This window comes from Mastomys coucha, unplaced genomic scaffold (genome assembly GCF_008632895.1).
Source record: "Mastomys coucha isolate ucsf_1 unplaced genomic scaffold, UCSF_Mcou_1 pScaffold7, whole genome shotgun sequence".
Classification (NCBI taxonomy): domain Eukaryota; kingdom Metazoa; phylum Chordata; class Mammalia; order Rodentia; family Muridae; genus Mastomys; species Mastomys coucha.
In genome coordinates this window covers 73461938-73476080 of record NW_022196913.1, presented here as the reverse complement: position 1 = coordinate 73476080, position 14143 = coordinate 73461938, and the positions used below count along the sequence as shown (strand labels likewise).

Sequence of the window (14143 nt, the reverse complement as noted above, 5' to 3'; positions counted from 1 at the left end):
CATTTCTTTTTCAGTTCACAAATTTTCTACTCATTTAACAACAGGAATGGGCAAAAAAAAATGTTTTGTAGTACGTATTTCTACAGGGAAAAGTATGGTAGAAAATGCAATGAATTTTTAGCAGTGATTTTTCTCGACTTTAAATATTAGTTGTACAATAAAGAATTAATGAATCAAAGTAATAATTGGTGGATCTGTGTTGACTTCTGTTTTGGCGGTGTGTCAACAGAATACTCTGCCACTCTGTCATAGTCACCACCAGGAAATTAACACCCCATCCCCAACAGATAGCTCCAAGGCTTAGGCGAAGATTCCATTTGCTGATCTCAGATGAGGGTAGTTTTCAAATGCACCAGTGTATAAAAGCAAGACCACAATACTCTGATTATGCCCATGCAAATAGCAAATAACCCACTTTTTGTTGTCGTTGTCTTTTTCCTCTTTCACACACTTAACAATCTGGGTATGCTGGAAAATATGCATTTGAAATACAAAAGAATAAACATACGGAAACAGGGCATGGAGAGAATCTACATGGCCTCTGAAAGCAATGGGCTATAGAACAGAAAACAAAGATTTGGTCAGGAATCTACATTCACTTCAGCTCAGCTTACTGAACACCTGTTGTTTACCTACTATTTCTTGCTCTAATGATGAATGAGCAAGGTACCTTAGCCAATCAGGAAGGTCCTGCATACATATTAGGGGTTTGCTGGCCTTTTCTCCAAAGACTAAGGGAAACTACAACCCATCAGTGAAGAACTCCAAGGCTAGCCCAACCCCTAACCCGCTCAGTATGGCATCCCCAAGTTGGGAGGGTGTTCGACTGTGAGTCTGTGCTTGCAGCTCAGGAGACCCCCTCCCTGGCTTTATGTTTGAGGCTGTTTGTTTTCTGTGACCATGATGCCAGTGCACACAGTTGAGTCTTTCACTGAACTGCAGGTCCAAAGTGAGAGATAAGACTGCCAGTGTCTTTGAGGTACTGCATAGTATCGCTGCCCATCACCAAGTAAAATAAAATGTATGTATAATACATGAGCTGTACAGTTACATCCCCAAGCTCTGACCTTTTCAAGCAGTGAAGTAGAAAGCAATTACGTTTATATGGATGATCATCAAGCTTGCTTTATGTGGACGATCTAGAATGAACAGATACTGACCCCAAGCAAAAACGAAGTCTTTAAAGTTCAAAATCTGCCTAAACACTAGAACATAAAACCAAGAACTTCATTAAAACCCGAAGGACAGGGCTGGTGAGATGGCTCAGTGGGGAAGAGCACTGACTGCTCTTCGGAAGGTCATGAGTTCAAATCCCAGCAACCACATGGTGGCTCACAACCACCCATAATGAGATCTGACGCCCTCTTCTGGTGCGTCTGAGGACAGCTACAGTGTACTTACATATAATAAATAAATAAATAAATAAATAAATAAATAAATAAATAAACAAACCAGAAGGACAGTCTGGGCCTCACGCATGTTGAATTCTACCCGCTGTCTTTCCTATTCTTAATGTGCCCTTCCTTGGCACACAGGACTGGAGAGATACCCACCTGTACATTGCTTCCCGTCCTCGGCCAGGGTGTAGCCACTGTAGCACTGGCAGACGAAGGAGCCCAGCATGTTCACGCACAGCTGCTCACAGCCGTGGTCCTCGGTGGCACACAGATCCTGGACTGAGGCAAAGTTACACCGTTAGCACATAGCTCTGGAGGAGAAGAGCTACTGGCCCATGACAACTCAACTCTATAGCACTTACTACAGTCATCTTAAGTAACGTTACACATTTTAATAAATTATCATGGTAGAAAATTGAGGGGCAAAATACAGAAAAGGGAAATCCACCTGTAGTCTACTACCCAGAGACAGCACTGCTGACATTTTATGCATTTTAGTGTAGATTAAAGACATTTTCAGCGTTGGAATTATGTGGAAACTAAGTAATTTTAATTAATATCAATTTTGTCTTTTCCTGCGGCAATGAAAACCACTCTGAACATATTTTGTGGGCTCATGTGAGCTGAGTTGTGAGCGAGAGCTTCTACTTGCTCCCAGAAAGTACCCTTCCTAACCTTTGGGCATGCGTAGCTTCACCATTCCTAGCCTTTGGGCATGCGTAGCTTCACCATTCCTAGACTTTGGGCATGCGTAGCTTCGCCATTCCTAGCCTTTGGGCATGCGTAGCTTCGCCAGCGGATGCTGGGATGACTTCGTTTTGAGCTGCCTTTGACACTGTGCAGATAAGGCAGCCAAGGAAGTTACTGACTTACCAGTCTGCTAGAAATATGATATGGTGGTTTGAGCAAGAATGGGCCCCATAGACTCTCACGGAGGAGTGGCGCTGTTAGCAGGTGTGGCCTTGTTGGAGTAGGTACGGCCTTATTAGAGGAGGTGTGTCACTCGGGAAGGGCTTTAGGGGTTTCAAATGCTCAAGCTAAGCCCCAGTACTCTCCCCTTCTGCGGTCTGCCAATCAAGATGTAGAACTCTCAGCTACCTTTCCAGCACCTTGTCCCCCTACATACCACCATGCATCCCACCAGGACAATCATGGACTGTAAGTGTAAGCTAGCCACGTTAAATGTTTTCCTTTTAAGAGTTGCCATGGCCATTGGGTCTCTTCACAGCAGCAGAACACTGACTGGAGACCCGTGGCAGGTCCAAGCACAACACCGTTCTTCAGATTCCCATCAGCCTTTCCTCCTCCCGACTGACTAGAGGAAAGGTTCTTTGAAAGCTTTCTATGCACTCTGCTCGTCCACCTGCACAACCAACGCTAGATGCCATGCGTGATGGAGCCAGATTACAGGGAGTGACGGAGGCATGCTCTATTCACAGTCTGGTTTGAGTTAGTCATCCCATAGCCACAAAGTGCTGAGCTGCTTAGACATTCACACGCAGTACAGGCACGTGTGTACGGGGATTCGCCTCAGCCATAGACTTGGGAATACATTAGAGGAAGAAAAGGTTAAAGGCACCTTCGACCCAACAGTGACTCAGCCTCTCCTTGGCACAGATGGGCAGACATGATGATGCTGTTTCCTGGCAAGGAGACTGCTTGAATGCCATGAAATGACACTCTACTTACGATCCTGCCATTAAAATCAGGGAGAGCCAGAGAGCATAAAGGGGACTGAATGTGTTAAAGGGACATTCCTTTGGTTAAAAAGCACCACTACATCAAGTGTGATGAAAACTCAGTTACCCAGAAAACTGTCAGTCCCTGACTCTACCTTTTATACTTAAAAGAAAAAAAAAAGTCTATAGCACTTAAACAAAGATTGATTTTGTCTTTAACTGTGTCTGTCTGTTTATATGTGCTCACCAGCACAGCTGCCCACCGAGGCGAGCACAGGGTTTAGATCCTCTGGAGCTGGAGACACGGGCTGTTGTGAGCCACCTGACATGGTACTGAGAACTGAACTCAGGTCCCTGCAGGATGCTCTTAGGTTTGGCCACTCTCCGGCCTCATCATCCTTCCTTGTTATTTAAAACATCCTTTATTAAATTAGTTTTTGACAATCTTGTACAAGTAATGCTTTCTGGTTCTCTCACTCTTCTCCCTCCCTACCAGTCTCCTTCCCATAGTCATGTCATTTTGTTCTGTGACCCACTGAATTTACCTAGGGCTTTCACTGAAACTTGAGTTTGGAACTATCCAGTGCATCCTGGGCTGGGGACGGTTACCAAAGGGTATACAACTAAAGAAAATGACTGTCCCTCCTCGGGAATCCGTCTGTAGGCAGTAGCTCAGCAAGGAAGGGTCGGGCCCATAAGTCCCTATAGATCTATGGTTAACTATGCCCAGTCTTGTGAAGGCCCAGTGCAGGCAGCCAAGGCTGCTGGAACAGCATGATTGCAATGGCCGCTATGACCTGGAGAGAACATTCTGTAGCCCTTCTCCCATATTCCCACTCTTACATTCTTCCTGCTCCCAGTTCTGTGATTTCCCCTTGGCCTCAGAGGGGGTTTTATTAGGTCCCTTGCCTTAAAATTTTTTTTAATTTATTTTATTTATATGAATACACTCTAGCTGTCTTCAGACACACCAGAAGAGGGCATCAGATCCAATTGCTGGTTATGAGCCACCATGTGGTTGCTGGGAATTGAATTCAGGATCTCTGGAAGTGCTCTTAACCGCTGAGCCATAAGTCCCCCTTTTAGGGGTAAGCCCAGGGATAAGCCCTCTATTGTCAAGTGTTCTCAGCGCTGAGAACATCCACGGGTCTGCATTTGTCTCGTTCACTCTGTAAAACTCAGTTTCTCTAACTGTCCCCTCCTGGGGATGATGGATCAGTCTGCAAAGTTCTTGCCTTGGCAACATGAGGACTTGAGTTTAGTCCCCAGAACCCACATAAATAGCTAAGCATGGTAGCAGGTACTTATAATCCTGGCAGTGAGATGGGAGGCAGAACAGAATCTCTGCCACTCCCTGCTAGCTCGTCTCACCCACTTGGCAAAGACACAGACCAGTGACAGACCCTCAAGCAAAAGGTGCATAGTGTCTGAGGAATAACAATTGGGGCTGTCCTCTGATCTCCACAGACATGCACACATGTCTTTGAATTTTGTATTGTGCTTTCAGATAAACATATTAAATTGACAAAAAGATAAAAACTGACCTGACTCAGCATCTCTATTAAATAAACTGGGCACTTTTTTTTAACTTTTTATTTTTATGTGTATGTGTATGTGTGTTTGCCTGCATGTATGTCTGTGCACCACATCCATGCATATAGTTCCCAAGCAGGCCAGAAGAGGGCATCATAGTCCCTAGAACTGGAGTTAGAAAAGTTGTGAGCTGTCATACGGGTGCTAGAAGTCAAACCCAAATGCTCTGGAAGTCAAACCCAAATGCTCTGGATGAGCAGCCAGTGTTCTTTTCCACGGAGCCATCTCTCTTCAGCTTGAGATGAACCCTTACCAAAATAATAATAATAATAATAATTATTATTATTATTATTATTATTATTACTATTATTATTATTAAGATTTACACTCTCACATATTAAAATGCTCAGGTCTAAGAAGGAGAATGGAGACCAAGGGGACATCCTGGTGTGGAGGAGACCTGGATATGCTTGGCATTTGGAGCATACTCTGGGAATTCTCTGGAAAGTGGCAGGAGAGCTTGGGAGGGATTGCTAACCCCAGATGGCTGAGAGCCCTCTAGCAGGCTGAGGAATCTGCACTCTGTTCAAAGACAAAAGGGCCACCCTCCAGGGAGAGAAGGTGATTCCATCCAAACTGAGCGAAAGCGTTGTATTCTCGTGTGTCACAGATATTCTCAGCTCTGGGACCTTAGCAGACTTCCAGCATAGCTCAATGAAAACTATTTATTTGTATGAGAATAGTGTCAGGGTCCTCAGGTCCCAGACTTCACTGTGCCTGTCAGGTGACAGCCAGTTTGCCTCGGACCATGAGGAGCTTTTAGCTTCACCACTGGCTGTCTGTGTACCCCAGCTCAGACTCTGCTCTCTCCCTCCCCAGCATGCATCATGATATTAATGGTGCACGTGTTTATGTGGTGATGCAGTCCCTTTTTGCAGGTGGCCAGCACAAAGTCCTGCTTATGAGGAAATATGGGCCCAGCTCATGACAACAGTTGCTCCTAGCCATCTCTGCAGGAGACAAGAACTTGTATCCCTGCTCCAAGTGTTGTCTGGTCCCCTTTGGGTCACTAGACACCCTCCCAACACATACACACACACACATACTGAACAGGAAGAGCAAGAAGAGGTGGGAATAAGGGCTTTTAGTCATTTACTTACAGTTGCCTGGCTTCAAAATTCTGAAGAAGAGCTCTTGTAAAAACAAGAGAAATTTTGTGTATTGCCTTTTAAAAATATCATTTCAAAACAAATGAACAAGGTCCTTGAGATACTGTGTGATTTTATTTTTGTACCAGAAGACTTCCCTCTTTAGAACAGACAGAGCAGATGTCAAGGAAATGCTGATTATTTTCTGGACAGGCCAGGACTCTGCAAAGTCCAAGGAATAACTGTGTGTCCCTGTCTACTGAAACAGGATGCTATTAGACATTCTGGAGTCCTTTCAAAAAACACTGATGTTAGGACTGGAAGATGCTCAGATAGTAAAATGCCTGTTGGGCCAGCCTCAATCACAAGGCAATATAAAAAGCCAGGCATGGGTGTTTGTAACCCCAGCACTGGGGAGGCAGAGACGGATGGATCCTTGAGTTCACCAATGAGCCAGCCTAGTTTGACTGCTAAGCTCCAGGACCCAGTGAGAGACTCTGTTGGCACTGAGGAAAGGAGAGGGAAAAAAGAGAAGGGAAAAAGGAAAGAAACAGAAAGGGAAGAAGAGAAGGGAAGAGAAGAGCTCCCCTCCCTGTCCACCCCCCATTCCACCACACTAATCATGAAATTAACTTATAGTTGCGCGCACACACACAGACACACACACACCACTCTCTCCCAATGTCAAGATACACCCCTTCTGTTAAACTAGACTGGCTAAAGGGTAGGATTTCAGCAGCAGTGTTTGCTAATGTTTGCTAAATATCCTCAAAATCCCCAGAGTGCAGTAGTCAAAAATCACCAAACCCCATGAAAAAGAAAAAAATCCCCGTGATCCTCTGAGGGGAAGATATTCAGACTTCTTTTGTGACCCTGAAACCCCAAGGCTCAGCTTTCTCTCTCCAGACACACATGAGAATGCAGAGTGTGGCAGGACCACCAAGCTCCCAGTCCCAAGGAATTGTCCCACGAATACTGAGCTTGCCAGTTGGCTTTATGTGGCTGTTCTTTCATACTGTTTTTAGAATGTCGGGGTTTATGACCATGACTGATTTATACTGACCCAAGGGAAACTGTTGAGAGTTTAATCTTATTAAACAAAGAAAAAGGAATAAATGGAGACTGGGATCTAACCAAATGCCTTCCTGTTTTCCTAACATTGATCACTTCCACTTGAAAATAAAAAGTACAGATATTTTTGGACAATTCCTTATCCTTTTGAAAAACAACTTTCTCCCTCATAGCCTGGAAGAACTTCACTGAAGAGTGATAAACCCACTTCGGAGCATGGAAGAGACCTTGGCTTCAGAGTTCCTGTTACCCTGGCACAGCCTCCTCTGCCTTCTCTGCCTGGTGACCCAAGTATGGCTTGCAACATCAGTCAAGCATCATCTCTTTCAGAAGCCTGTTCAAAGACTTCATCCTCAGGGTCCTGCAACTATTACCATTTACCCCAGCACTGGAAAGGCTGGCTGAGGGTCTGCCTGGCCCAGTGAGAAAAAACGGGAGTGAGATACATACAGAAGCTCAGGGTCGAGGAAAGAAAACATGAGAGAGGGGAGGAGGGATGGGACCTTTTATCAGGAATGTGGTACATGCGCAGGACTAGGACATGGGACACTAGGTAAGTGGCAATAGGAACTGCCTCTCGGCAGCTAGTGATGACCTGTCTTGCTGTAGCTAGGCCCCTCGGGCTGGCCATGAAGGTGCCTGGTTGTTAACAATGACAGAGGTCATACCCACTGCCTTCCAGCCACGATATTCCTAACTCCCCAAAGCCCTTTCCTCCAACAGAATTGGGGTCCAGGAAAGATTAGAGAGATGAAAACAAACTTCTGCACATCTTCATGCCCCTCCTCATCCTCCGCAAAACACACTCCTGTCTGAGGACAGGGGCATGGAGGCACCGGTCTCTAGTTGGAGATACCAGAAAAACTGTCATGGTGGGTAGAGGATCTGATTGCTATCTGCTAATGCCTAGTACCAATTACAGTGCCCAACATATTGCACAACTGGTTATTGTTGGCTAGATAAAGAAATTCACATATGTGTCACACAAACACAGGGTGTCTCTAATTTGTTTTTCTTCCATGGGCTGCAAGCTCAGTGAAGGACTGGGCCAACACTCAGAAGTGGGGGCATTCCTGTGGCCTTGGGATCATGAATCGTGAGTTTCATGCCTCGGGCTTAGATGACACAGTTGGTCTGACCTGACAGCCTCCTGCCTGCCCACCCAAGAGCACCGCTACCTCGTGGGTGCTCCTAGGCAGGAATGGGAGAGCTGGAAAAGATCCCTACTAGTCTTTAATTTCCCTTCAGCAAAGATGAATTTTTCTGATTAGCAGATTTTTGCCTTGGAGTTGAAGAAGTCACGGTATCCTCCCATTTCAGTCTCCTTCAAACCCAATCAACAATTTGATACTTTTTGCTACTGCTCTTAACCTCCCCTGCCAAGGAGAGTCAGGACCAGCTCAACCAATTGTGGTAAAATGCCACACCGCCTTCTGGTTTCTGCTCCAGCCTAACCCAGCGATCTGCTCTGCTCTCCTCTGCTTAACTGTCTTAGTGGCGCCAGCATGATATCCCAACCATCCAGTGCAAGGCAGAGTACCATACAATTACCTGGCTATTCTTCAGTTTCAGCTAATGCTTCTCCATTTCTCCTCTTTATCCTTCAAATTAAGATTTTTCATGCTCCAAGACTGAACATGCTGTTCTCTCTTTTTTTTTTTAACCTCAAGTGTTCATACCCCTTCTTTGCCTACTTTTCACCTACCTAATTTTTATGTATCCTTTAGGATACATCTCAAAGTGTATTTTATGAGGGCCAGAGAGATGGCTCAGTGATGAATACTTTTTTTTTAAAGTGTATTTTCCAAGGAGACTTCAGTTGCATTTATCAAGTTCTCCCTCACAAGTTCTCTCTATAATTCTCACAACAATTACAATTTAATGCTTAATTTGTAAATAAGATGAATCTATCCTGCCTGACACACAGGAGCAGACAGGTCCTTATGCTTGCTTAACTCAGCAAGCTCAATTACCCAGCCTGATGCCCGGCAAGTGGTCAATGGAAGAATTTTTGTGAGTGACAGAATTATTCCACTTGTTCATTCAAGACAAATTTTCATTGTATAAGGAAAACAATAATGAATCAAATAGACCAGAAAAGACTTAAGGAAAAAACTTCCATTGAGAATCTCGTAAGGGATTCTTTGGTGTGCTGGAGTCAGCTCCTCTAGAACTGTTGACTGGCATTTCTTCCACATAAGTAGCTTGAAATGGCCAAGGTAGGAGTGTTTACACCGGGTAAGTTGGCAAACACTGCAAACCAGAGCCTTTTCCCCTAGAGAGATGGTTAAATACCGACCAACACATCACTAATGAGGGACCAGCAACACTATCTTATAAACAGAAAGTTAGGCATGTTTAAGAACTACCACGTGTGATGGTTTGTATATGCTTGGCAGAGGGAGCGGCACTGTTCAGAGATGTGGCCTTGTTGGATTAGGTGTGTCACTGTGGGCATGAGCTTTAATACCCTCGTCCTAGCTGCATGGAAGTCAGCCTTCTCCTGGAAGCCTTCAGATGAAGAGGTACAACTCTCAGCTCCTCCTGTATCACACCTGCCTGGACACTGCCATGCTCCTACCTTGATGATAACGGACTGAACCTCTGAACCTGTAAGCCAGCCCCAAAGAGTTGCCTTGGTTAGAGTAGCTGCTCACGGCAGTAAAATCCTAAGACACATTTTACACGATGTGATGAAAAAGTGGCTTTGCTGAGGTGACTCTGCAAAGATGTGAAGAGATGATGCAGAAATAGTCTCTCGGGGAGTCACCACTGGAGGACAGCAGTACGTCTCTTCTGCAAAGCAAGTGGTGAGGCAAGCAGGTGGAATATCATCTTTGGAGGCAAACTTGGTTAGCTGGGAGACTTCAGCAAATGGCCTTCAAAAAACAGTTTTCTTTTGTTTTGGTTTTGGATTTTTGTTTGTCTGTTTTGTTGTTTTGTTTTGTTTTGAGACAAGGTTTCTCAGTGTAACAGAACCCTGGCTTTCCTGGAACTCATTTTGTAGACCAGGCTGGGGTTATAAGAGTATTCTACCATACCCAGAAAGAAACAACTTTCATAAAGCTGTGAAATAATTGAATTTAGAAAGTACCCTGTTTACAGCGTTAAAGGAGATAATAATAGATAGAAAAGCATGTGGCCTGGAGACGGCTTAACAAACACACACTCCTCACCTCCTAAATCTTAAGGCAGGATGGAGAAAGGTCTAGACAACACAGTCATGACCCTAGAGACAATATTTGCTCAAGTCACAATTCCATAAAGATGGTTTCATTTTATTGGGTACTTAGGGAGCCTTCAGACATGGATATGACACTTACAAAATATTTTAAAAGTATCTTTGGCTATGTTTGGTTTGTTAAATTGATCTGATACAGCAAAATTGGCATTTTGAATCTTATAACAAATGGTCTGGCCAAATTTAGGCTATGTCTTGCCAGGGGCAACTATTAGCACACAGTCAGCAAAATGCACCCATCTGTCTTTGGTCCTGGAGAGTTTTACTAGAGCCGTGGGCTGCAAAGACAGGTGAAATCAATTAGTAAGGGTGCCGTAGGCTCAAGGCTGTGCTGCAATCCATCCATAGGTTCTCCCCAGAGGGGCACATGAACCCTGTATTTAAGCCTTTCCCTTCACTCATGTCCTGATCTTAGTGCTACGTTCTCAGCCCAGAGAACTTGGGATGTGCATCTTGTTAACATTGGAGAAGGGGAGCACGAGGCAGAGGCTGTGGCTGCTTGGCTAGCATCACCCAGGGCTTAATGAAAGAGCTTTTATAGATGCTTCAGGACTTTAGACAAGCCACAACACATGCTATTGGCACTAACGACAGCTTAATTTCTCCTTTGGAGTAAAAGCAAATGAACACCTTCACTAAGGCACTCTATATTTTTTAAAAATAGTTCCTCCTAGTATTTAACCCAAGATGAACAAATGAGAAATTGTTTATCACAATGAGAGAGGGGAGGAAGGGAAGGAGAGGGAGATGGAGAGGGAGGGAGGGAGAGAGGGAGATAGAAAGGGAGAGAGGGAGATGGAGAGGGAGAGAGAGGGAGAAGGAGGGAGAGGGGGAGAAGGAGAGGGAGGGAGAGGGAGAAAAAGAGGGAGAGGGGTGAGAGAGGGAGGGGGAGAGAGGAAGGGAGGGAGGGAGGGAGAGAGGGGTAGAGGGAGAGAGGGAAAGAGGGAGAGAGGGAGAGGAAACAGAGGAAGGGAGGGAGGGAAGGAGAGAGAGGGAGATGGAGAGGGAGGGAGGGAGAGAGAGGGAGAGAGGGAGAGAAGGAGAGAAGGAGAGAGGCAGAGAGAGAGAGGGGAGAGAGGAAGGGAGGGAGGGAGAGAGGGAGAGAGGGAGAGAGGGAGAGAGGGAGAGGAAAGCTGTTATCACAGCTGGTATTTCACTTCATTGACAACACTGGGGTCTCTTACTGCCTCAACCCAAAAGCTCACCCCTGAGTTAGCCATCTACAAAGGCAAGTCAAACCCAAGCCCACATTTTGGGGACCATCCTCTCCTTTTTCATAGCACTAATCTTATTTTGACAGCTGCAATTTGGATTTTGAGACTCAACAGTAAATGTGAGTCATCAGCCTTGTGCTTCTCTCCTGAAAGAAACAAAACGATCCCAATGTCCCAGAGAAAACCAAGCTGCCCTCTCTGGCAAGCTCCAGCTGGGCCTGTTCCTCTCTCCCCAGAGCCTTGGAATCATTTCTCCTATTCACTTGTGAGACTGTAGCTTTCCTATGGGAGGTATCCCATACAAAATACTAAAACCCAAGTAATGGGTTTGAGACATAGCTCAGAGGTAAGAACAGCCAGTGCCCCTTCAGTGGACCCCCATGGAGGCTCACAACAGGCTGTAATTCCAGGTCCAGGAGATCTGGTGCTTCCTTCTGGCCTCCACAGGTACCACACACACAAATGACACACAGACATACATATGGGCAACATCCATATACATATACATTTAAAAAAAAGACCCTGACTTGGGCTGGAGAGATGGCTCGGTGGTTAAGAGCACTGACTGCTCTTCCAGAGGTCCTGAGTTCAATTCCCAGCAACCACATGTTGGCTCACAACCATCTATAAAGGGATCTGATACTCATATGCCTAAAATTAATGAATAATTCTTTAAAAAAAAAAAGACCCTGACTGAATGAAGCAATCAATGAAATAATACGTCATTGTGGGAGAGCAATGCTTTTTAGTTTTCAAAGTTATCACATCATTATGGTCTTAATACACACACACACACAACACACACATGCACGTGTACACATGCATGCAGATTCAGCAGACTTCCTAGTGAGAGTTAAATGTCTCGGTCAAAGGGCTTTAAGATAGAATGGACATTAGAACCCACAGGTGGCTTGTGAGCCCTGCCGGGAGGTCCTGGTTTATCAGGTCTAGGCAGGTGGAGACTGGAACACATAGAAGCAGCAGATGGTTTAGGCTCATCTCCCCATGTGTGGAATTCTTTCAAAACTATTATTGCTTCATGTTTAGTCAGTTCAGTTCTCCCATGGGGCTTTTCTCTCTCCAGATTCCTTCTGTTTTTAACTCTGTGCCCTGACACAGGCAGAGAGTGAGCGAACGATACCCCATGATCTCTAAACTCTAGGCTCAGCAGCTAGGATCAGGAAGAAGCTGGGAGTCTGGGTTTCCTTCTCAGCTAGTCCTCTACACAGGTGCTCTTAGTGGCAGGTGGGTTAGCGGCAGGTGGGTTAGCGGCAGGTGCTCTTAGTGGCAGGTGGGTTAGCGGCTGGCTTGTGCAGTTGATGCCCTGTTTTCTTACCCTCGCTGCCTCCCTGCCCCACCTCTGTTTCTCTCTTTCTGTCTCTGCCTCTATGTGTCTGTGTCTGTCTGTCTGTCTCTCCCCCTTTTTCTGTCTCTGTCTCTGTGTGTCTCCTTTTATTCTGCCTCTTTGTCTCTCCCCAGACCCTTCTCCTAATGACTAACAAGCATGTCCGGCCCAGGCTTTCCCTTCATTGATAATCGCCCTTCTCTAGGCACTTGGGGAGCTTAGCTCCTAGACTCTGCAGTTTGCTCTCAAAATCGTGTTTCTCTGTGCAGAATTATGTCAATCTCATTACTACTACCCACCCGCCCACGGTACTTCATGTCATAAAGTCATCCTTGGGACAAATCATTGCTGGGGTGTCGATAATTCTGTAGGCATAAAGAATGCACACTGAACTGAAACTGAACAGAATCATAAGCTGGCTGTAGCCTTCATATCTTTCACTGTGTGTGCGCCATAGGGGAAGCTAAAATGTGAGTTTCTTAAGTCTCACATATACAAGAGAAATGCCCAGGAAGAGTGCTCACCCACAGAAAGGATCCTATAGGGCATGTATAAATGAATGGCATCTTTGAATCATTATTTGCCTTCTAGTACAGAGCAACAAACAGCACTAACGTCAGATCCAACTGTGACTTTAATATGCAGGACTAATTGCGACTTTTTCCTTGACACACATGTTCAGCTCCTTCAGTCACCAAAGACCCAGCTGGAGTTTCCAACTGCTTTAGCATGTGTCCTGGTCTAGTTCCAAGACTCTTTCTCTAATCTCTTTTGCTTGCAGCACTTTGAGCACTGCTTACATTCGGAGCCCTCATTCTGATTTACAGATGCTGGCTTTGTTGACTTGTAATTGGCAGAAACAAACTGCGTTAAATGCAAAGTCAAGCAACCGTGGCAGTGCAGCCTGGTGCTGGGGAGGCTGAGGCCGAAGAACGGAATGTGAGACCAGGTTGGACTACATATGAAAAACACATTTCAATAAAAAATAAATTGTCTAAATTGATAAACTGGGTATATCTACACATAATCAACAAAGTCAAGATAGCAAATGTAATCATCCTTGCTCATCCTGTAACTCCTCCACCTGCCCTTCCTCTTGGTCCCAGGGTAACCACTGATCTGCCCTCTTCAGCATGGATTAAAAGACACAGCAAATTGCTGGGAATTGGTCTGGTGTTGCTATGTATTCGAATGCTAAATACTGGCCCCCAAGATCTGGTTGCACCCTCCCACCAGGAGCAGCTCTTCTCTCACCAAGTGATACAATGTAAACTTTGTTCTCCAATTTACAGCTATTGGGTAAATAAAAGAGGCTGGGAAGATTAGAAGTAGGCGGAGCTCCATTTACCTGGCTGGAGGTTGCGGTAGGGGAAAAAGAGGAAGAGGGAGAGCACAGAAGGTATTCATTAGACATGACCTAGCAGGAGCGCAGGGCTGAGTGACATGCACCTCGCCTCCCCGACTCCCCCCAGCTGACTGCTGGAGCAGAAATAGCCCGGAAGAAACACAACCAGC

At 45.4% G+C, this 14143-nt stretch overlaps 1 protein-coding gene across 2 annotated transcripts in view; it reads right to left on the bottom strand.

Moving 5' to 3' along the window:
- Matn2 (matrilin 2) overlaps positions 1-14143 on the bottom strand; it is a 151031-nt gene that overhangs the window by 66552 nt on the left and 70336 nt on the right. For both annotated transcript variants that reach the window (XM_031358146.1, XM_031358147.1), the window contains exon 5: positions 1554-1676. In XM_031358146.1, coding sequence (XP_031214006.1) covers positions 1554-1676 — 123 coding nt within the window. The remainder of the gene's footprint in view (positions 1-1553; positions 1677-14143) is intronic.